The sequence below is a fragment of the Neophocaena asiaeorientalis genome, unplaced genomic scaffold, assembly GCF_003031525.2.
Source record: "Neophocaena asiaeorientalis asiaeorientalis breed wild unplaced genomic scaffold, Neophocaena_asiaeorientalis_V1.1 scaffold171, whole genome shotgun sequence".
Classification (NCBI taxonomy): Eukaryota; Metazoa; Chordata; class Mammalia; order Artiodactyla; family Phocoenidae; genus Neophocaena; species Neophocaena asiaeorientalis.
Genome location: NW_020174013.1, coordinates 5,988,543 through 6,012,629, shown reverse-complemented (window position 1 = coordinate 6,012,629; position 24,087 = coordinate 5,988,543). Strand labels below are relative to the sequence as shown.

General features: G+C 34.2%; 1 protein-coding gene across 2 annotated transcripts in view; it reads right to left on the bottom strand.

Moving 5' to 3' along the window:
• EML4 (EMAP like 4) overlaps positions 1–24,087 on the bottom strand; it is a 160,520-nt gene that overhangs the window by 55,279 nt on the left and 81,154 nt on the right. Inside the window, exons 3-7 of one of the 2 annotated variants that reach the window (XM_024753567.1) lie at positions 14,572–14,701; positions 11,476–11,649; positions 9,474–9,602; positions 8,977–9,002; positions 8,744–8,776 (exon numbers count right to left, since the gene is read on the bottom strand). In XM_024753567.1, coding sequence (XP_024609335.1) covers positions 8,744–8,776; positions 8,977–9,002; positions 9,474–9,602; positions 11,476–11,649; positions 14,572–14,701 — 492 coding nt within the window. The remainder of the gene's footprint in view (positions 1–8,743; positions 8,777–8,976; positions 9,003–9,473; positions 9,603–11,475; positions 11,650–14,571; positions 14,702–24,087) is intronic. The other variant, XM_024753566.1, reaches the window with a different exon arrangement.

The window sequence follows — 24,087 nt, the reverse complement described above, 5'->3', positions numbered from 1 at the left end:
AAGGGAGGGAGGGAGGAAGGGAGGGAGGGAGGAAGGAAGGAAGGAAGGAAGGAAGGAAGGAAGGAAGGAAGGAAGGAAGGAAGGAAGGAAGGAAGGAAAATTCTGGGGGATATTGTTGATACCATAAATACCATAAATTTTATTAGTTCATTTCTCTAGACACATATAATGCTGGAACTGGAAGAAATCTTAGAGCTTACCTAGTTCAAACGGCTTCTTTTACAGAAGGGGAAACCAAGGCTCAGAGAGGTCAAATGAGTTCTTAGACTGTGTTCTGTTGGGAAATATTTTCATTCTATACTATGTTCTAGATCTGCACTATCCAAAATGATAGCCACTGGTAGAACACTTAGAAAGCAGCTAGTGTGAACTGAGACATGCTGTAAGTGTAAAATACACAACAGATTTTGAAGATTTAGTATGAAAAAAAAAGTAAAACATCTCATTAATGTTTTTTTATATTGATCACACATTGAAATGATATTCTGGATATACTGCATTAAATATACTAAACTTAATCTTACCTGTGTCTTTTTATTTTTAAAATGTTGCTACTAGAACATTTAAAATTATATGTGTGTTATACATTATATTTCTATTGGACAGTACTGTTCAGACAGTGGTGATATCTTTAGGCTAGTCCACATAAGTCCAATTACCTGACAGTACAGCTTCCTTATAATCCAAATAGTATTAGCTTGAGCTCTGGATCCCAACAACAGGAAATCAGAGAGTACAATAGAAGAGGAAGATGTTTCTGCTCTATTATCTTTTGGAAGAGTGAATGCTAGGCCAAAATTTGAAATACTGTATTTCCATGTCCTTCTTGCACACCTCTTAGTCCTTCCCCTTCAGCCTCCTCATGTGCTTCTACTTTAGAACCTCCCCTGGGCTGTCCTATCCTCCAAAGTGCTTCAAATTGCAAAATGATCATTATATTCCCTAATCCAAGCTTTTTGGCAGTTATTCTCAGGTGTTCTAAGAAAAGCAGTATTGCTGAAATAATTCATACTGATATAAATAACTGGTTATTAACATTATATGTTTAAAAGATGCTTATCAAAATTTATTAATTTTTCACAGATTATAACAAAGCAAAAGGAAAAATTCAAGGAGAGCGTAGAAGAAAATTAGTACTGGGCATACTCTGCTCCAAGATTGGTTCCTCCTGTGCTTTTTTTTCCTTTTAAATAGCTTGCTCGATTTGTGCACCTAGAGATTAAAAAAAAAAAAAAGCCTTTCAAAGGCAACAGCAGAGCTTCAAGGGTCTGGACTATGACTTGTACTTGTTTATGTACTGGGTACTGCTTTGTAGAAAGCCTTCTGAACTTCTAGAATGCTTACAATTTAAAGCATCTTTCTCCTAAAGTTTTCACTTTAGGAATTCATTTTTATATTTTACGATCTTTAGAACTAAAGAGCTCCCCCCACAAATGAATTTGAATCTTATATTTAACTAAAATGTAGCTAGCTGTGAGATGCTACCTAATTCCAGCAAACAAACAGAAAATTTAAGAATCTTTACTTAATTTGAGCTTTTTCTCTGATACTACCAGTTCCATTCCCCAAAACCACAGAGCTACAGAACAGGCTGGTAAACAAGATGCTAGAAATACTGTCTACAATTTAACGGTAGAAAGTGACAAAGACCATTTAAGGAAAGCTAAAATCTTTTCTTGAAACTCATTTATTTTTAAACAAAATATTTCAAGTCCCAGTTAATGATCCAGTTACACTCGAGTAATAATTTTAAAAATTCCAATGAAACAATGTAATCTGTAAGGATCTTTGAATTTTGAACAAGGAAATTGATTTGTGCTATAATAAAGTCTCAATTTCACCCCTTTCAAATGTCTAGCTGTAAAAATAGATCATAAATGTAGACTCCAAAATAAAAAGGGGAGTCATGAATTTAAAAGGATATATAATCTAATCTTATTGTGTTCATTTAAAAAATTCCTAATTGTGCTTGCCAAATATTATGTAGTTAGTTTTACTGGCTGGGACAAGAACACGGTTCTGAAAAATCTGACCAAATACTAAAATGCTACCTTAATTTTCGTTGTTCTATAGGTAGAGTTCTACTAGCTGGTAAATTTTATTGAATTCTTAATTACATGGGGGTTGGGTGAGGGTACACAATGAAGATGTAAAATGTGTTAACCTAGCCTCTTAGGAGCTTACAAGACAGACATAACCAAGTCTTATGTATCTGCTGGTCAACACTTATCTAAGTACAGTAACAAGCCAATTTGCAGTTAAGTAATTTTACAGTTAAGTAACTTTCTTGAATCTAAACCTCCTTTAATCAGATTTTTCTTTGCTGTTTTGCTTTTTGGTTTTTTTTTTAACAACTGTGACTGTTATAAAATTACTTGAAAATATCAGACATGGGAGTTTGCGTAAGCATTTTAATTATTTTTATTGCGTGAAAAAGGCTTTCTTTGGTAAAAGATGGGAAATACATCTATTCCAACAATATAAGGCATATAAAACTTCTTCTGAAAGATTTGCTATACTGCTGAAAACATTTCTGAACTAAGCAAAACATGGTTGTACTTTACAAAGTCCCTCAAATCACTCATTTGTATCCCCAGGAAAAGTTATCTTAAACACTAAATGAAAAAAATTCTTCATTTTATCTGAATACACCAAGTTGGATTTAATTTTTTAAAAATAAGAAATTAAAAAAAGAAACTTCAGATATTGAAATATTTATCCCTCTCTTTCTCAATTAACTATAGCAGAAAGAAAATCAAGAGGCCCAAGGGGAACAATAAAAACTTATATATGAAATTCTAAAGAGTATTAAAGAGTATCGAGAGACTTCATCTTTAATGTTTTATTTCTTTAAAAAAAAAAAAAATAGGGACTTCCCTGGCAGTCCAGTGGTTAAGACTCCACACTCCCAATGCAGGGAGCATGGGTTCGATCCCTGGTCGGGGAGCTAAGATCCCACATGCCGCATGGCGTGGCCAAAAAAAAAAAGTTAATTAAAAAAACCCGAAACCCCCCAAAGCCTGAGTCAAATAAAGCAAAATGTAAAGATCTAATAAATCTGGGTGGTCAGTATATGGGTGCTTGAAATATTATTTGCATGTATTTTTAGAGAGATGAAAATATTTAATCTTTAAAAAGTTTAAAAAGCATTATTTAAGGAAATAATCAATAGAATCTTTTCGGTGAAATTGTTCCTTGGAGAATCAACTATGAGTATAGCTCAGGAATGTGGCATGTGATTTACTATGCTTTTTCTTGCAGTTTTGTATATGCCACTGATCATTTGTACCTCTTTTCTGCTACACTAATCACAAGTTTCAGAATTCTTTTCAAAGTGCTTCAGGAAAACAGTAAACAGTTGATACAGTGAGCAACACATTGTGGAGTCTAACTGCGGCTTCTGGACAGAACGGATTTCTAACTATACTAGCTCAGTTAACTAGCATGCTTAAGGAATGCAGATTTTCTAGTTAATTACATTTTCTAGTTTAGATTTTTTTTTAAAAAAACGTATGCCTACAGTTGTGAAAGTTCAGTATGGGTGAAAAGTCTTCAACTGGAATAAAATAAATATGCACAAGACTAGGATACTCTCATGAAAAGTCATATTCTCCATGTTCAAAGGGGGCACTTGGGACTTTTTTCTCAGCTGAAAATAAGGAAAGAGGACGTCAAGAACACATATTCTTAGAAGTTGGGATAATTTATACTAAAAAAATTGGACAGCCTTTAAATACATTTTAATCTATAAGACTGTCACCAACAGATACCAGATTTCTGCTTAAAAAAATCTCCAACAGAGAAGAGGTTCCCCCTTTTTGGTCTCCTTTTAAATACAGGCAATACTTGGACAAAGCCCAGACCTAGGGATCCAAGTAATGATTATATATCCTATTTAACATATGCCAATAGGTAAATTTTAGAAGTGAGTGTATTTTTTTGGAGGTGCAATATTTGGTTTCCTGCCCTTCCTGCTTATTCACATTTAAAATAGACTTAAAGCTAGCACCCTTCTTTCTAAATTCTGGAACTGCCAAGTTTTGGATATCATCTCAGAAACAGCAAGGAAAGATTCTATCTGTAGCACAATTAAGGGCTTTTGACTTCTTTGGTTTGTTTCAAACTGTACACCCCCTCAGCAGGGGACAATATAGTTCCTCTCAGTAGGTAACAAAATATACAGACAGTGTCAGTAGGACTGCTATCCTATATTCTTACAGGTAAATTTTAGTTATTCTTTCAGATACAATGCTCAGTTTACACAGATGTGATCAGGTTTTAGGACAGAACATGCCTGGAGCCAACAGGTCAGAAAACAATACAAGGCACTGAACAAAAGCACCTGTATTCAAATTCTTTAAAGGTAGATTAAACATGAGTTAGTGAAGGTATGGGGGCTGCCTTCCATTTTCTATTTGCTGCAGGAAAGAGCTTTTAAAAAGTTATTAAAGAGACTCTCGGCAACGTCTAATCTAAGCCTAAGTATATGTAAGAAAACTGAGGTCCAAGGTCTCAAGAGTCATAGGGAAAAATTGATTATCAGATGAAGGATGTTTTATTTTTTTTTCATAACTTCCTTTGGCAAATGAAATTTTTAGTTTCTCCCCAACCAACACTCATAATTTTAGTCATTGTAGGATTCTGATTCTTTAAACTTCTGTGATTCACCCCAACTAGGTCTCATGCTTATTATCATTATTATGCTCTTCCCACTAAACCACTTTGCTTCTCTTTCCTAAGTGAGGTGTCTAATGACTCTTCTGTTGCTTAGAATGAATCCATATTTTATAAATGTAATGGTTAACAAATACAAAATTGTGTGCTCACTACGATCAAGGACCTTCTTGCTGCTCCTAACACAGCAAGAAAGCTCTTGCCTCAGGGCTTTTGTACTTCCAGTTTTCTCTGTTCATGAAATTCTTTTCTCCAGATACCCAAATTGTTCACTCACGTCATTCAGGTGGCTCAAATGTCACTTTATCACTTTATCAGAGATGTCTCCCCTAACCACTCTATATAAAATAGCAATTGTCTACTCTCCTTATGCTTTCCCAATATGTATTACCTACTGGCATATTAAGTATTTACTGTCTGTTTCTTATAGGTAGAATATAAGTTCCACAGAGTTCAGAGAATGTAACTGCTGTATCCCCAAGTTTCTGGGACAGGTCCTGACAAAATACACTCAATAAATACTTGTTGAATGAATCTTTAAAATTTTAAAAATGTGTATCTGATAAAGAAACAATAAAGAAACACATCAGAACTGTAATAGTTGTTAAAATGACAAGATTATTCAGTTTTTTTTTCTCCACTTTTGTAAATGAGTTTATATTGTATATTTTTAGATTATTTGAATGACTGGCTAAAACAAACTACTGAAGGATTTTAGACAGTATGTATTTCAAAATGACTTTTAAAGTATTTTTCATCTGAAGCCATTTTGGACAGATAGCTAGGCAGCTAGTAAGAATTAGTCACCTCTCAATTTTCTAAGATGTTACAGTAATAGTTCTATCTAAATACACCTGTAGTTAAGCTACTACTGCACTGGTTTGGTAGTTAAGCAAGAATGAATTTAATCATAGAACAGTGAGGCAGCTCTATAAGAGGTAAAAGTGTGATTTGGTGACTGAGGAGTTCTCTTTTCCTCAATTAAGCAGATTTCTCTCCAGTAGGAACCTGAATCATTCAGGTTCTCAACATGACCAGACAATTAAAAGAGTTTAAAATGTAACAAGAGAAAATTGATTTAGGATTACTCAAGCCTGAAAAGGACAGTTAACATGCAATAATTTGAAGACATTCAGGTTCTGCTCTAGAAATGAGGACATGTGACACTTATTTTCCATATTTTAAAAATGTAATATACTAGATAATGATTATAAGATGAGCTTATGAGCTGTACTCATTTCATTACAAAATTTACCTAGTATATTATTTCTCTTGTGATGGGAAAGGATCCAACAGAATTAGGGAGAAGAGTAATGAAAAGGGGCTTAAGTTTCAAGGATTTGAGTGTAGATAAGGATCTAATACAGTAAGAGCCTCTTTTTATAGGACATGGTGTAACACGTCCTTCCCCCCACATCTAGCCTCGGAGATTGCCCTGTGTACATCTCATTTCACCTCCCACTGCTTTCAACCATGGTTTCCTTCCTTCTGTCTAAGTGCTGATCAGAATATGCAGATTTATGCTCTTCTACTCTGCTGTGTCTGAAGGACACAGTCATTTCAGGTGAAGTTTTCTCTGCTACCACTCACTTACATGTACCAAATATAAATCGCCTTGTCCCCAAAACAAAGCAGATGACTTACAGCAAGTCACACTTGTCACTGTCAAAAAAAAAAAAGAGCTAAAGAATAAATCACATTCTAAAAAGACTGTCCAAAAATGACAGATATTTTTTTAAATGAAATATTTTAGATTAATACCTAAAGTGTAAGAAAATGTGCTGTGAAATATGTTTTGCAAAATGAATACCAAACTTAAATTTATCCACAACTTACATCAAGTGAAGATCATCTATTTAACGGTCATCTTTTCATCTTAACTCCACATATTTGAGTACAAGGTTGAGTACTGTCACACTTATATTAATGACTAAAATTTATTTGGTGTTATGTGCCAGGTACTATGCTTAAACACTTTATTATCTTTAATTTTTATTAATAACCCTTTGAGGGTTTATTATTGTCTCAATTACAGATGAGAAAACAAAGACTTAAGAAGGTGAATTAACCTGCTTATGGTCACAAGCTAAGTAAATGGTGAAACCAGTCTTGACTTCAATTACACATGTTTAAACATCTACACTATGTTGTTTGTTACACACCTCTACGAGTAAATTAAGATTTATAAACAACTCAAGTGTAACTGTCCAAAACCAAACTATTCTTTTCTACACATCTACTCGTCCTCAAATGTTCCTTATTTTAGTAGATGCCTCTTATCTACTTTCAAGTTAGCCTTCATAGATTCCCTCCGTTCCTTACCTCTCATACTCTACCTGTAATCTCCTAAACCATCTAGAATCCATCTACTTCTTTCCATAGGCTCTGCCTCACAGGCAGGCCTGAATTATATAACAGGCTGAGGCACAAGAGTTTTCCTTCAAGATACACTCTAATGATAAATATAGCGGATTAAAATGGCAAAGGAACAGGCTCAAATTCCAAAAATAAGGCTTGATGCAAGCAACATTTGACATTTTAAAACTCCAACATCTAGAACAATCTTCTTCAGCTAACAATGCTTGTACCAGAATTTAACTGACTTTTCCAGTTTTTCATTTCATCCTTCTTCCCCACTTTAGTGATGCTTCTCTAGCAAAACCCTTCCCTTTTAAATACATTTACTTACCTGCCTATTTGAATGGTTTTGAAAATTGTCACCAACACAGAGCACTCACTTACATACTAATCATAAGTTAGATCCCTTTTCCTTCCAAAGGACATACCACAGCACGACAAAGAGAAAGATAGCCCTTTCTCATTTACCCTCTAAGGATTTTTATAAAATGTAAGCTCTTTGGCAAAACATGTAATAATAGGAGCACCTTTTTATAGGTACAGTGTTTTCTGTTTTTAAAGTACTTTCATACATATTATTTCATCCTTCAGCAGTCCTGTGAAGTAAGCTTTATAGTTATATTCTCAGATTAGAAAACTACCCAGAGATGTTGCCATTTTGCCTGGGTCACAAGGTTGTTATACAGTAGAGCCAAACACCAAACAGAGACTCTCCATTCACTGCTCTTGCCACTATATATCACTATCTCTCTCTTTTTAAAATGTTTTGACACATAATAAGAATTGTCTTTGTAAATAAAATTTCATTTGTCCTTAAGGTATTTCAACTATTACTTAATCTATACTTAACTATAAATTATAAAAGAGGGAGTAAGACCTAACTGAAGGAGAACAGCAGCAATAATCAGCTTTATTTACAATTTCTATGTAAAAACAAATGATCCAAAGAAGATTGCAAATACTCTTCTTATCAGAATCAAAAGTGAAAATCTACAGAAATCAAGTTAAATCTCTAACAAAAATTTTAACCACATTATATATGGTTAATATAATAAATAACCCAGAAAATAAAGATAACTATGACATATAGAAATGAGCTGTAAAAAGCATGCACGGGAAGGACATGCTTTTATTTAGAACAGCATGCTTCAATTAAATTTGCAGGCAATTGAAGGAGAATGTAAAACTGATGTATAAATCTTACCTACTTTGCAATTAAATTAAGTACACATTTACAGAAAGTCTTCTTTCCTTTTTTGGGTCAGAACAAGCCAACAACAGCAAGTAGCCAGAAATTACAATTAATATAAAAGAAAAATTTAAGAGGAAATGGATTTGCTAGACTTATTATATTTTAAGTCTTAGCTTCAAGAAATGAGTGATTATTTGCAATGAAGTTGGCAAGACAGAAAATTGAGTTAAAATTTATCAATCTTTTAAATGGCTTTTCTAAGTACAACTTTTATTTTTTTTAAAAAGGGGGAAATTCCCCTTAGGTATTATACCTCTTTGTAATGATATCTTTATTCCTACTGTTGACCTTAAAACTTCAGAGCTCAGAGAAATAGAAAAGTGGTTGGATTCACTAGTTCAAATTACTATATTTCCTTTATTAAGAGGAAAGTCAGGTAGTATAATAAATGAAAAGCCAAATAAGAGATCCAGGAAGAAATTAACTAAGAAGGCGACCAACTGTGTAGCTTATTCTTACCTTGGCTGTTTTTTTCACGGGTTGACATTTTTGCTGGTTGAGACAAAAATGACATATCTTACAATAAAAATTAGATATTTTCTTAAATGACTATAACAACACACTTCTTTTTTATCACTGTGAGCTAATAAATAAAGTACACTGAATGAAAGTAAGTCAATATTCTTATCAAAAGAAAAAATTTAACTGATGTAGAAAAGATAAACATTTTTAAAAAAGGATTTTTAACTTACCTTGGTTGATGATGACATCTTTATGCCTACAAAAGGAATTCAAAGACATTTATTTTATAATTTTATTTGGCTGACTATTATAATCACCTGAAGAAATTGCAAAAGATTCAATGTCTAGGCCACACCCCAGATAAATCTCCAGACGTGAAATTCAGGCATCAGTATTTTTTAAAGTTTCTCACTGGTCTAAACTACTAATATACTGTTTCATAAAAGAAGGAATATTCCATTACGATCACTTAAACAATAAAAGCATAGAAAGAATTTATGAAAATTACTCAAATTTTATGAGATTATTGAAATTTATTATGAGTTCAGAAGCATTAACAGGAAGACAGCCTTTTCTAAAGACACAAAAGGAAAAATGCACTTCGAAGAAAAAAAGATATAAATACAGATTTTTAGAAATGATTTAAACGTGGCATATAATTGTACATGCAAATGTGAGAGTCAAAGAATTAATAATTTTCAGATATAACTTAAAGTATAATACTTACTTGTCTGCATTTTTTATAACTTTTGATATTAATTTTGATGTTGAAACTGCCCTCAGTAATTTATTACGGCTATCGTCTGAATTTTCCCATGAATTATGTGACTTTTCAGCCGTTGGTGGTCGTTTTATGCTGGAAGAAACATATTAGTTTCTTAGAAAAAAATTCTAAGAGTAGCAATTGACAGTTTGACTAGAACATAAAAGCAGTAATTAACATTTTCTTAAAGCTAATCCAGAAAAGAGAAGGAAGGATTAGTTGAAAGTTTCTGTGCCTGGATGAGTCAAGGAGTTAAACAAGGCAATTACCAAGTCTGTTTTTTAATTTTCACTATATTTCAGAAGATTCACTAGAACAAATATTACTTGATCTAAAAAAAAAAAGCCCATTTGCTTAAATATGAATAATTACTATCTCTCAGAATTTATGAAATTGCGTGAATTTGTGAAAAAACCTATACTTATTCAAAATCATTACAAGGCTGCTATTTTCGTTTTTTATGTCCTCATGGAATTAAATTATACATGGTACAAATGACAATTTCTAAATAATTGTGGGACTAAAAGTAAAACTCTTGTTTATATCTTTTAGAGTCAATTTTATCCATGAAGTAAAAACAATTTAACACAAGAATGTTATATTATCGAAACTGCTTCCACATATTCATAACTGAAATTTTTTAACTTATAAATGATTTTTTGGCTGCACTGCTAACTGTCCTACAACTCATCCAGCCTTCAATACTTCTTGTAGTAGTATATCCAAAGAGCAATTCAGAATGGCAAGCACATTTCCAAGAGACCTTAAGAAGCTGAAAAAAAGATCTGGGACAAAGAAGATGCCAAGTCAAATCAGAACCTTAAAGAGATTGATTATTAAAAAAGAAAGCCACCTTTAACCACATACAATCCAAAGTTGCAAAACATTAATAAGCTATATCCAAGAAAAACTCCACATCAGACCAGTCAAAAGAATTACAAACCATTTAGATAGCGTAAGAATCTGCACGAGACACACAAAGCATTTTTAAAATGTTAAACATGCATCAATCAAGTGAAGGGTGTTGTGTTTTCCCAAATTTCCATTAGAGATTTGAGGCAAAATACTAAGCTAATCAAACAAAAATATATTATAAATCTTTTAGGAATGGATGTCATTTATTTTTATTAAAATCCTAGCCAGTTCTGGGAATGGTTTATATTTTCCTAAGATTTCCAAGAGGAAGTATGATGATAAAATAAATCTATACCTAATCATAAAGTTTGAATCAACATCCCTAAAGCAGGCAAATTTCATTAAGTTGGTCTAAATATTTGATTACAAGGCAGCTGTAGTGTTGAACTCCCAGCATGCAGGTTTAGATCCCCAATTTAGGCTCACACACATTGTTAGAATGTTTCTCCCTTCTCCCCTTCTCATAACTTTAAAATATTAATTATTATAGACACAGAGAGAAGCCCTCAAGCAAGCCTTTAGCATAGAAAAGATTAGGTGAAATGAATTCAATTCTCTACTCAAGCAAGAACTTATCCTCCCAAAACCCAAAACTGAAACTGAGATGCAGTCACAATGAAGAGCCATTTGTTGAGAAGGGCCCTTGCAAGCTGAAGGTTGTAATGATGCCAAAATATGGTGAGTATAACAACATATGGCAATTTTCTATCCATGGCTATAAATTTATGCACAGTTATATATAAATTTTAAAATATTCTATAATTTTACTATAAAAATGTTGTTTTGGTTTTAGAGTAGGTTACTTTTGCCTTCCTTTCATCAAACTGTTTATAACTTAATTTTTTTCCTCCAGTTTTAACTGATAAATATAACCTCGAATTTTCATTCCCCAATGTGTTAAAATACAGATTACAGCAACAAAGATGTAGGGGAAAAAAAGCCATCAGGCTTTTCTCTTGGAAACCATGGATAGCCAATTTTTTTCTCAAGTCACAGAATTTAGGTATCGTTACAACCATTCCCTAGCTCTGTACTTGGGGTCAGTTAAAACCTTTTGGTGGGAGTAGAATTCTTGCTTTCTTGAGTTTGTCTGTGTATTTGGAGAGGCTGTGAAGAGGGCTGGGGAGAAGGTGATGCTCGAATTTGTGGACTTTGATCATTAGAGTGAGATTCCTCTTTTTTTTCTCTCTGTCCTTGTGGTTTTTCTTTCTTTTTTTCTGTACCACTGTAAAATAAAGTATAACATGGAACAACACATATTTAAACAAATAAAAAAGATATATCAAACGATGGAAAAAGTCACTATTATATAATTCAAAATCCTAAATCATACAGCTAATACAATTTATACTGCTTTCATTCAATAATGAAAATATTTCTTTAAAAAAAATCTTCAGTAAAGATTAAAATCTTCAGCAAAGAATTTATTATAATTCTAAGGCAACATATCCTAGGAAGATTGCCCCTTTGGACCAAATTGGCCTCTAATGCATTTTGCCATCTTGGCAAATCTGGAAGGACAGTAGAAGCTCTCTTAACTGACTTAAATTTACCCAAATCACAGCATTAGTGACACTTTACCTCTGTAAAGCATACTGATGCCCAAGGAACACTAAATGTTCATGTTTTGTAGGTTTCTTCTGTATACTTCTGCTTCCACCAGTTGAGTTTCACACTTACCAAGAGTCAACTGTGTTTTCTCCCCCGAGCCTGTTTATGCCAGTTGTACTTGTTATTTTAATGATTAAGTTAATAAAATACAAAGAAAACTGACAAAATGTACATAGGAAAGAGAATGATAATTTCTATGTAAACTAAGCTGAATGCTTTGGAAAGACTCCATAAAAATGAGTTACTAAAAAAAAACTGCTGTTAAAGTGTGTAGGTGACGCAATTATAAAAGATTATGAAAAAAAGTCATAGAAACAGATGGGTTCTAATTCATATTGTTTTGCAAGTTTCAAATTTCTTACTCTGTCTTAAAGAATGAAACTAAAAATTATAGAAAATGATTTATGGGTGTATTTTATGCAAGATAGTCAACAAGCAATCTAATCAGAGATGCATACTTAGAAAGAAGGGGGAGACTCAGCCTTTCATTAAAAAATTGACAAATGAACATATGTGAACATATTTTAGGTTAAAATATTTAAGATATATATGTATAAATTCTTATGATTCCACACTTTGACTCTTGATTAATGAAGCATCTCCTATTCCTGATCACACTGGGTAAGAATCCTTATATTGCACAAACACTTATGACAGTATTAAAAAGCAGATGGAATCAACGATTCCAGGGTTGAATAGGTATAAAACTATCAACTATCTACATTTCTTTTTTTTTTTTTTTTTAATTTGGTTGCGCCGGGTCTTAGTTGCGGCTGACAGGCTCCTTAGTTGAGGCTCGCATGCTCCTTAGTTGTTGCATGCGAACCCTTAGTTGTGGCATGCAAACCCTTAGTTTTGGCATGCAAACCCTTAGTTGCACCATGCGTGTGGGATCTAGTTCCCTGACCAGGGAACTGAACTGGGAAGGCAGAGTCTTAACCACTGCACCACTAGGGAAGTCCCTACACTTCTTAACCAAAGGACATTTTTCAATTTGACCATAAGGTACATAAGCTACAAAGAAGTTTGTTTAAGAACATTCTGAACAAATATAAGTAGTACATACAATTTAATCACATGATAATAGTGAATAATGTTAAAATATAATTTTGACAGTAACATCTCTTAATCTGATTCATTCTGATAACTTCTGACTTCAGACTGACTTTTGACTGTCTTGTTCATATTCAGTTTTTTAATTATGTGCTGAGAAATACAATTCTACCTCAAAAATATCAGATTAACTTTGCAACTTAAAACTGAGTTAGAAATTACTTCTTTCTTGTTGGTCTTCAAACTATCCTAAATGCATAGTATTAGGCTAGTAGTCTTATGTGGGCCCAGTAGATTTTTCTTCTGGGTTATTTAGAAGAAAAACACAAAGCCCCTGCATCATAAATTAACAGACTTATCTGGTTTTAGATTGTTGAGTCACTACTGTACATAATACCGCTGCACAGAACTACAGCTATGTAAGAAAAATGGGCTGAATCCAAACAATTACTGGACACAAGGAAGTTTATTATTAACAATTGTATTAAAAATTTCCACTACATATTAGTTTTTCCATAATTTGTCCTCTTCTCCTGAAACTGCAGCAAAGGTAATAAATTTTGGCAGGGGATTTTTAAAAGGCCTAAATATCTTGTCATTTCTTCACCACTCCTGTAGTCAAATGTCTGGTTAACATCTGTAAATATACACTGTTAAATAATTCAGTCACTGGCATTAGTTTATCGAGGCAACCATTTTCCATCAGCATATTTTAAATATTATTCTATTACTGAAAGTTTTTCTTCAATCATTCTTTAAAGAAAACAGCTATAAGATTATGTGGCTGATCCCTTATGGTCTCTCCAAACCCTATATGGAATAATTTGCTGGGTATTACACAAAAGCAGAAAAATCCAGTAAGCAATTTTATTGGAATACACTGAATTAATTAATTGATGAAAAGAACATAGAGAACGTAGTCCACTGAAACTTTTATATTACAATATTTCCACTGCCCTCCTGCCCACCACCCTTAACATACTCACACGAATACACAACACAGTAATATAACATTTTGAATTAAGCTTCAGTTTTATAGTCATGATTAAAAAATAAAAGTTATAGCATTTAACCTCCCACTAATATACATATATGCTGAAGATTCTACTCCTTTAAAAATGCTATATCAAATGTATCACTTGCCATGGAAAATTCACTTATATAATTACATTAAATATAGTGATGTTTATCGCATCAACAAACGCCTATTAAAAAGAAACAATTAAAAAGAAACAAAACCAAACCAGGAAATGAAACTGCTTGCTGTCTTTAGTAAGAACCAAAAGCGTCCTCACACTACTCCATAGGTGTGATGAATGTAAACTCAGCAAGTACAGGTTGGATATCTCTGCATTCAGAGACAAAGAATTTAAAGGACATGCTCACCTGAATTCCATACAGCTCTATTTCACATTCTTTTCAAAAGCAAACTGAGTTATCACATTCTATTTTGCTATGTTAGCTTTTTTTTACAAATGCATACCTTTTAGCAGCAGATGAAAGAGTTTCTTTTCTTGCAATTGAAACAGAGCTGGTGTGACTTGGTTTTCTGTTTGCACCACTCCCATTGGTTATACAGGACATGGAAATAGCTTCTCGGATGCCTGGCTGGCCTAGATATGGTTAAGAAAAAACTTTAAAAATCAAACTTCAAAATATTCCTCAAAGATAGGAGCTTAAAAAATTAAGTCCCATAGTGTTTAAGTCCATTAGTGTTTAAGTCTATTAAGTCTGCTAGTAAGCAGACTGTCCCCCCATATGCAGCATACAATATTATTATTTTTCAATAAGTGTTTATTGAGTATATAGATAAGAAAGGAATGAGCGCATAAAGATAAACATTTGTAAACTGAGACAATTCTATGTGGTATATATAAAGTTATAATGTATTTGGAAAAAGTAAATAAAAAGACAATGAAATACTTATTTCCTCTATAGAACAATGAACTTTGTTGACTTGTACACCCAACTTTAATTAGCTACATCTCCAGTGTGGTCTATAGTTCAAAAGGAAATGAATAAGATCTGGAGGTCTCAGAGGAATCCATCATGCAGCATACAATATTACTGTCTGAAGATTTAATCTCATCAAAATAGATTTATAGAAAAGCCATGCTAAATTAAATTGCTAAATTGCAACTAGAGTCATTCTCTAGCTAAACGGTCTGCTATTCACACATAGCAGCTTTAAAGTGCATGATTCAAAGCTATGCCTCAAGTAAACCACAACTCCCCACATATCAACAATTTGCAGAAATAGCTCAGGTTCTGTTGAAATTTAATTAGAAATCCTAGAAATCATAAATGTTGAATCTCAGAATATTGTTCTATATAAATAAAGCATAATTATGTAAAATAACCTGTTATCTTAATTTATACAGTAGAAGGTTTGGAACATTTATTCCAGTATTCCAATAACCCATGTGATGGATATGCTGCTATGGTCAGGAAGACTCACAGTCACAAGATAAAAAAGCCACATCTACTAAGGGGCAATTTTATCTAAAAATTTGGGAATAAAGAATAATTTTGAATTTTTAGGCTCAGTTTTCTCACATGCACACAAGAAAACCTAACTTTTATATCTGGCTTTCATGTTTCTTTCTTTGCTTCACTTCATAAAAGCACAGAAAGCAAAACCATTTATGTATAGAGCCTAAAATATTTCGCACCCTAGAATGTTACATATATGATAGTATAGCACTGCATTTCTGACAATAATATGCTGTTGGGAGCCACTTATATCATAATCATCTAAAGTGCTTCCTTAATATTGAGATTCCTAGACCCTTCCTCAGACAGAATGAATCAGAAGAGAGGAAGGAAGAGACCTACCGTACTTATTTTTCAAACTTCCTAGGAAATTTTTCACATATAATAAGGTACAATAACCCCTAAATTAGGCTAATATCACTGGTCATTAGATCTAGTGCTAGTCTGCCAAATAGGTGACTTCTTGTTCTATTGACTCTTTCTTTTTACTCTGGTAAAGTACTCATAAAATTTACCATTTTAACCATTTAAAAATGTGCAACTCCGTGGCATTTAGTATATTCACAATGTTAGGCAACCACCACCACCACCCAGGTCTTTATTGTTAGCTTTGGCTTTCTTTTTTTTTTTTTTTCCTATTTCCTTAAGATTAAAGTTAGGTTATTGATTTGAGATCTTTCTTCTTTTTTAATGCAGGCATTTACAGTTATATATTTTCCTCTGAGCACTGCTTTTCCTATATCAACAGCTGATTTTTGAAATATAATTTTAAAAACTTTTTGTTACACAAAAAACCCATCAGCCACTATATTAAAAACATATATAATCTAAAATCCACTTCCCATGCTCTCTTCCAATGTTCCAAACTTCATCTCAAAAAAAGAAACCAATTATGCCCATTAGGATGGCTATTACAAAAACAAACATATAGCACAGGGAGCTCAGCTCGGTACTCTGTGATGACCTACATGGGTGGGATGGGTGGAGGGGGTGGGAGGGAGGTCCAACAGAGAGGCGATATATGTATATATATATAGCTGATTCACTTCGTTGTACAGCAGAAACCAACACAACATTGTAAAGCAACTATACTCCAATAAAAAAACAAACAAAAATAACAAGTGTTAGCAAGGATGTGAAGAAATTGGAATCCTTGTGTATTCTGGTAGGAATGTAAAATGGTACACGTGGTGTAGAAAACAGTATTCACTGTTTCTCAAAAAATTAAACATGGAAGTACCATTTGATCTGGCAATTCCAATTCTAGGTATATACAACCCAAAAAATTGAAAGCAGGGAGTCAAGCAGATATCTGTATACCCATATTCATAGCAGCATTATTCACGATAGCCAAAAGGTGAAAACCACCCAAATGTCCATTGACAAACGAATGGTACATACATACAATGGAATATTATTCAGCTTAAAAAAGGAATGAAATTGTGAAACATGCTACAACACGGATGAACCTTGAAGACATTATTCTAAGTGAAATAAGCCAGATGAGAAGAAAAGGGCAAATATTGTATGATTTCAATTATATAAGGTACCTGGAGTAGTCAAATTCATACAAACAGAAAACAGAATGGCAGTTGCTAGGGGCAGGGGTCAGAGGGGTGGGGCAAGGGAGAGGAGTGGATGGATACACACTTTCAGTTTGGAAACATGAAAGTGTTCTAGAGATGGATGGTGGCAATGGTTGCACAACAATGAGAATGTGTTTAATGCCATTGAACTGTACACCTAAAAATGGTTAAAGGGGTAAATTTTATGTTCTGTATATTTTACCACAATAAAAAATGTTTAAAAAAATCAACATATCACCACTGTTTCTAAGTCCTACAGTTTACTGTTGAAGTCTTCAAATGCTTTCAAGATATCCTGTGAAACTACCATTCATCTTCACAGGATTAGATGGCAGTGCTATGCCTCACAGTTTTGATCAGTCTCAGGAGGCTCTCTATTCTCTATTCTAGGCTCATCCTAAATACTTACTCAAAAAAGACGAGGTACCTTTTGATGTCTTGGTCGTTTCAAGGCCTATATATAATGGCTTCCTTTTTATTATTCAATATAAAGGTTTCCAACTACTGAGCCAGTCACAAAGTTTACTCTGTAGAGTAGTAACAATTAAAAAAATTGAAATGTTTGTACAATTATCTAGTTATTTTATTATCTTTATTATGTAAAACAAATGGAAAATAGAAAAATGAAGATGCTGATGTGAATAAAAAGGTAGGTCTCAAAACATAATATATGATTGAAAATTATCAAGTACTATATGTTGAAATCGACAAACCTTTAGCCTAAACTGAATTCTCATTGAATTTGGTTGACTGTATAGGCACTTGTGAAAGAAAACAAAATTAAAAACAACACTGAAGAAATTTTGGAGCTACACCACAGACAGAAGTACAAATAATATTATTATATTTTATTTTCTTTATCAGACCCCCCCGAACATATGCACATGATGTAAGCCTTTCAGGAATTAATTATGCTTTAATGTTCTCTTTCTGAAGAACTGGAGTGTAGCAGTGAGATAGGCTGTGGATCAACAGTTACTTCTGAATTTTCTGTTTTAAATTATTTTAGATCCTCTCTTATAAACAAATATGTAAACAGAGAAAAGTTACTTCATGTTCTTTTACTTCAAGGAGAAAGAAGAGCTTGTATTTCATGCACACCAAGCTAGCAATTGTCTCCAACAGAAAAACAAACACATTCTCCCAGTTAGTATAAATGGGATGCTCTCTTCAGTTTCTAAATATTCTGTTTATGGTCACAATTTGCATGAGGAGTAATAAGTCCTCTGTAACTCATTTAGAATTTAATAACCTGTAGGTATTCTATTTGCTAAACACCAGCAAGTTACTGGCATTGTTCAACATATATATACATAATTCTGTATATATGTATAATTTATAAATACATACAGTTGTCCCTTGGCAACCATGGGGGATTGGTTCCAGGACACCCCCCTCCCACATGGATACCAGAATCCACAGATGCTCAAGTCGTGGGCCAACTATACTATGCCATTTTAATATCAGGGACTTGAGCATCCTAGGATTTTGAGCATCCGCCCTCAGGGGTCCTGGAACCAATCCCCTGTGGATATTAATAGTGACTGTACACTCAAAATAACTCCTCGATTCTGTATTCCCCCTAATCACCCCACCCCTGACATATGCACCCACCCACCCCCATTCCAAGTCTAATACAGTATTTGGAAAAGAGTCAGTGGTCTACACTTTCCTATCTGTACCTCAACCTTCGGCAATCTGGTTATCGTCTAACCACTTCACAGAAAGTTTTCTTGCCAAGATCACCAATGACTTTTTTCCCACTAAATTCAATGGATGTTTTTCAGTCCTTATCTTGCTCAACTTTTCTTCAGTATCTAATATTGCTGACTATTCAGGCAAGGACAGTATTTAGGTAAGGACAATGTCCTTAGTTTCTAGGACATTGCCCTTGCCCGAATTTCTTCTTAGCTCTGACCATTTCTTCTCTCATTTGCTGGATACTCTTTTCTTGCTCAGATTTTGTATCTTGACTCTTCAGTTATCTTGTTACCATCATACCCTTATCATTATTTTTTATATCTAACTGCTATTGAACATCTCCCCATGAATGTCTGTGTCCTTCCTCCCACCAAACAAAACAAAAACTGGTACTCTGTGATATACTTTATTCATGGTGAAAGACATTACCACCCATTCACTGTACGAACCAGAAAACAAGAAATCAGGTTTGATTCCTCCATTTCCTTACTGCCAGCATTCAGTGGGTGACTAAGTCCTCTGTTGCATCTGTAACTCTTTAAAAAAATATTCCCCCCAGTTCTGTTGAGATAAAACCGACATACAATAAGTTGCACATATATAAAGTGTATGGTTTTGACATACATATATGTATGTTTTGACGTACATACATACATATATGCCTGTGAAACAATCACCACAATCAGGATAGTGAACATGGCCATAAGTCTCAAAAGTTTCCTTGAGCCCCTCTGTAATCCATCTCTCCCTCCCTCACTCTTGTCCCCAGGCAACCACTGATCTACTTCCTATCACTATAGTTCGCATTTTCTAAAATTTTATATAAATGGAATAATACAGTATATATATATATAGATATATTTGCCTTTGTTTATTTATGGCTACATTGGGTCTTGGTGGCTGCGTGCAGGCTTTCTCTAGTCGCAGCAAGCGGGGGCTGCACTTTATTGCAGCGCACAGGTTTCTCATTGCCGTGACTTCAGTAGTTGTGGCGCATGGGCTTAGCTGCTCCACGTCATGTGGGATCTTCCCAGACCGGGGATCAAACCCATGTCCCCTGCATTGGCAGATGGATTCTTAACCACTGCACCACCAGGGAAGTGCAATTTTTAATGGTTTTAGTCCTCAAATTGAGGTCTACAATCCATTTTGACTTAACCATTTATAATTATCTGTAATCTATCTGGAAACCTTACCTGTTTTGTGATCCTTGCATATATCCCCATGCTTAGCACTGTGCTTGAATCCTAGAAAGCACTTAATCAATATCTAAATGACTAAATGAATGCATCTTCGCCACTACTGCCTCAAATTTCTCTTCCGGGTTATGTTCAGTTTCTCTATTCTCCCTTCTAGCAGTACTATTACCTTGCTCTTAATGCATTCTGTACACCATGCCAGAATATCTATCTAAAACAAGCTGTATATCTTTGAATTAATATGACATCAATTGTTATATGTACCATTATCACAAACAGCATTAGAAAGAAGTGTCATTTATGAGAACTGTAAGACATAATCAATAGTAAGATGCATTGTAATTCCAGAGATGTTAAAATGCAAGAAATATAGCCATCTTAGAATTAATGGATTAGTGTAACTCTACCTGTCATTCTTCAATTTAAAATCCTTTAATGGATCTCCAGTCTCCTCAGGATAAAAACTAAATTCCTTAGCAAGGCGTAAGAAAACCTTTCACTATGGGCCCTCTCCACCAGTTGAGGCTCATTTTTTGACACTCCCAACCTCACACCTCATGCTTCAGTTTATTCTGAACTCCTAAACTAAGTACTTTTACTCCCCTGCGCTCTGCACCTGGATGGTCCTTCTCTCTGGCATATGCTAGTCACCCCTGCTTGCCTAAATGAACATATATTCATCATCCATCTACCCATCAAATATTTACTCAGGGCCTATTATTATCCTAGTCTTTTGCTTTCAAGAGAATATAAGGGAGCCAGGGCATCAAGGAATTAAAATCTTGCAAGAGAATCTCACACTAGCAATGAAAACATGTGGTAAGTACAAGAACAAAGTGATCATAAAAGAAATCATCACAAAGAAAAGACACATAATTCTGTACGGATGATTAGAGACACAGAGCTCAAGAAAGGCTTCCTAGAAAAAAATGCAGAACAAAGTCTTAAGGAATAAGTAAGAGATATCCAGGTAAAAGGGAGGTGATGAAATATTGGGATCTTATTCCAGTGTGTGTAAAGGAACAGAAAGAAGGTAACAGTAAAGTGGGGTATGTAAGTGTGTATGGCATGAGGGCAGGGTAGACAAAAAGCTCTTTATGTGGTGAGAACGTAGAACAAGAAAGGGCAGAGTCCAGATGGTAGAGGAAAGTCCAGATGGTAGAGGTAAGCAGGAGTTAGACCACGGAGATTTTATCTATAGGAAATAGAGACCACCAAAGGGTTTTAAGCTGAAAAAAAGACTTCAATTTACATTTAGAGAAATCCTAGTGGCTATGTGAAGAGCAGATTTCAGGGCAGTGGTCTAAGCATAGCACAATGGGGACCTGAAACAAGAGCTAGGTAGCATAAATGGAAAGCAGGAGGCAGTTTTAAGAAATATTTAGGTCTTAAAAGATGATTTCAGTTTGGGGAAACTTTACATTTATGAATTCTGAGGGACATACAAGCAGTACAATCTAATAAGTAGAAAGATAATTCTTAAGTGCTCAAGTCTAGAATATAGATTAACAATTTGGGAACTGGCACCAATAAGTGGATGTTAAGACCATGAAGGAAGATGAATGGCTGATTTTATCTCCTGCAAGGAACCTTCAACTCCAGTTTCGGTTAGGAGCTCCCACAACACCCTAAGTTTACCTTTTTAATGCCAATTATTATATAGTTTTATAATTACTGACTTAGCTGTCTTCTCACTTTACCTAAGGCCCTGTGGAGGCAAAAGTCAGTATCTTTTATTTCTTTAATCTCCAGCACCTAAAACAGTGCCTAGTGCACTGAAAAGATGAAGGAAAGAGACAACTGTCAATACAGTAAGTGGTGTGAAGTAATATTAATTATCAAGCACTTGCTGAGTGCTAAGCATTGTTATCCTAAGTACTTTATAATTAAGTCCTTTAATCTTCACTATAATCCTGAAAGGGATTTACTATTATCATTCCAGTTTTGCTGATGAAAAAAAATGAAGCCTAGAGAGATTATTAACATGCTCAAGGTTATACTGTAATAGGCAGTGAAATCAAGATTTGAGTCCAGGAAGAAGGAATGGTAAGTACGTGGAAAGAAAGAATTCTGCCTTGTGGAGAGTGACATTTTGAGCTTTGCCGGGATAACAGATAGGAATTCACCAGATGGAGTAGGGGGAAAGGAAATTCTAAGCAGAGAGCAGTATTAAATCATCAAGGTCCCCAGATATTTACATAAATAGCAAGAAAAGACCAAAATAAGATTTTCATGGTCATTTTCCATCCTACAGTTTAATTTCTGATAACTCTCAGTACTGGGAATCCTTAGTATATGGATAAAAGAGTGAATGATCTCCCAAGGTAGAGGCAATGAGTTAAGTAAAGCAGGTGCAGAAAACAAAAAGGAACGTGGGTGAATGATTGTTTGTCACCTGAGAAGTCTAAAGTATATTCTTTGAAATTTAGAATATTAGGAACCTAACTGGAAGAAAGGAGCGTAAAAATGATTATGCAGTATACAAATATATAACTAGAATGCATCATTAGCTATATACATCACATGTATGTATGCTTGTACATATACATCCCTCTCCCCCAAGCCTTGGGCATTATAAAGTCTGAGCCACAACGCTCTCAAAGATCAGCCTGCAAGACTGGAAGCAACAGTGACCTCTAGTAACCAAAGGTACAAAAGTAGTTCAATTTCTGAGCAGCAACCCAGCTGAAATAAGAGAAATTTAGGCTAAAAGTCTATAAACCAGGAAGGTACTAATTTAGTTTCAATCACAGTTTCAGTTTTAACCACCATAAGGCCAGGGTTGAAGGCCAATGATAAATTTTACACTTTATCTTACTTCATCATGAAATAAGAATACTAATCATTATTGTTTATATTCCTTGATGATAGACCTAAGCAGATGAACTTTCTGATACCTTAGCCTGACAGTTCCTAAATGCTAATGAATTTCACTGAACTCGAGAGTCACATAGTAAAGTTACCACTAGGGACTGTTGCATATGTTGCAAATCTGAAATCCATCTTGCTACCCTCATCTGTAATATCCTCTTATTCTTGCATCTATCCCAATCCCTCCATCTAAAGAGCAATTTTTAAAATAACTTCCTACTTCTATAACTTTCTTTTTCCCACATTTAATTCAACAAACATTTGTTGAGTCATTCTAAGGCTAGTTATGTAAGAAACTGTCCCTGCCTCCAAATAGTTTATAATCCAGCGGGAGCAACTATACCAAAAGAAACATATAATAAAATTTTAAAACAATTCTAACAAGAGACAAAAAATAGATCATTTTCAGGAATTAATTTGAGGCCCTAAAGAATGGGAAAATTTTCTATCAGGAGAAGGGTAAAGATGGTCTATGAAGGAAGAACTTTAGTTAACACTCAAAATCTTTTTTCTCAGATTCCCTATCATATGCCCCAGAGCTCCAACTGCATACCTCTTCCACTCTTTTCACATTTTCAAGCTCTGTGCCACCTTTTTCAATCTGTCAATAACTTTGCTTCATTCTTTGGAAATACTGAGGACTACATGTACTTCATCAAATTTTATCTTTTCCATTTAGAGTTTTATGTGTACTTTTCTCCTTTCCTCTTGTTTCACAGGAAGGTGTACTTTAGTTCTCTTGACTCATTTTTTTAAAGTATATGTTGAGAAGAAATGACCAAAGAGCATTTGACTCTCATAGAGAAATGGAGCTCTGTAAATGGTAACTGCTGCCTGGTCTGAGGCAATATCCACCCATTTACTGTCATACACAAAGAGCAGCTTAGAAGTCTTTGATCTGTTGTCAAAATAATAAGATACTCTCCCACCCCCTACCATGAGTATGAATCATTTTATCCTAAGGGCCCCACCAAGGAAATTCACACCTTCTAACCTGATTAATGTAATTTACTTATTAACAACACTTACAGCAAACTCATGACAATCCCTGTCTTCTCCCAAATGTTACTTGGAGTAAGAGCCAAATGATACGGATCTATGCCTGTACACTATCCCACAGTCTATATAATTAGGAATGTTTTTTGGGGG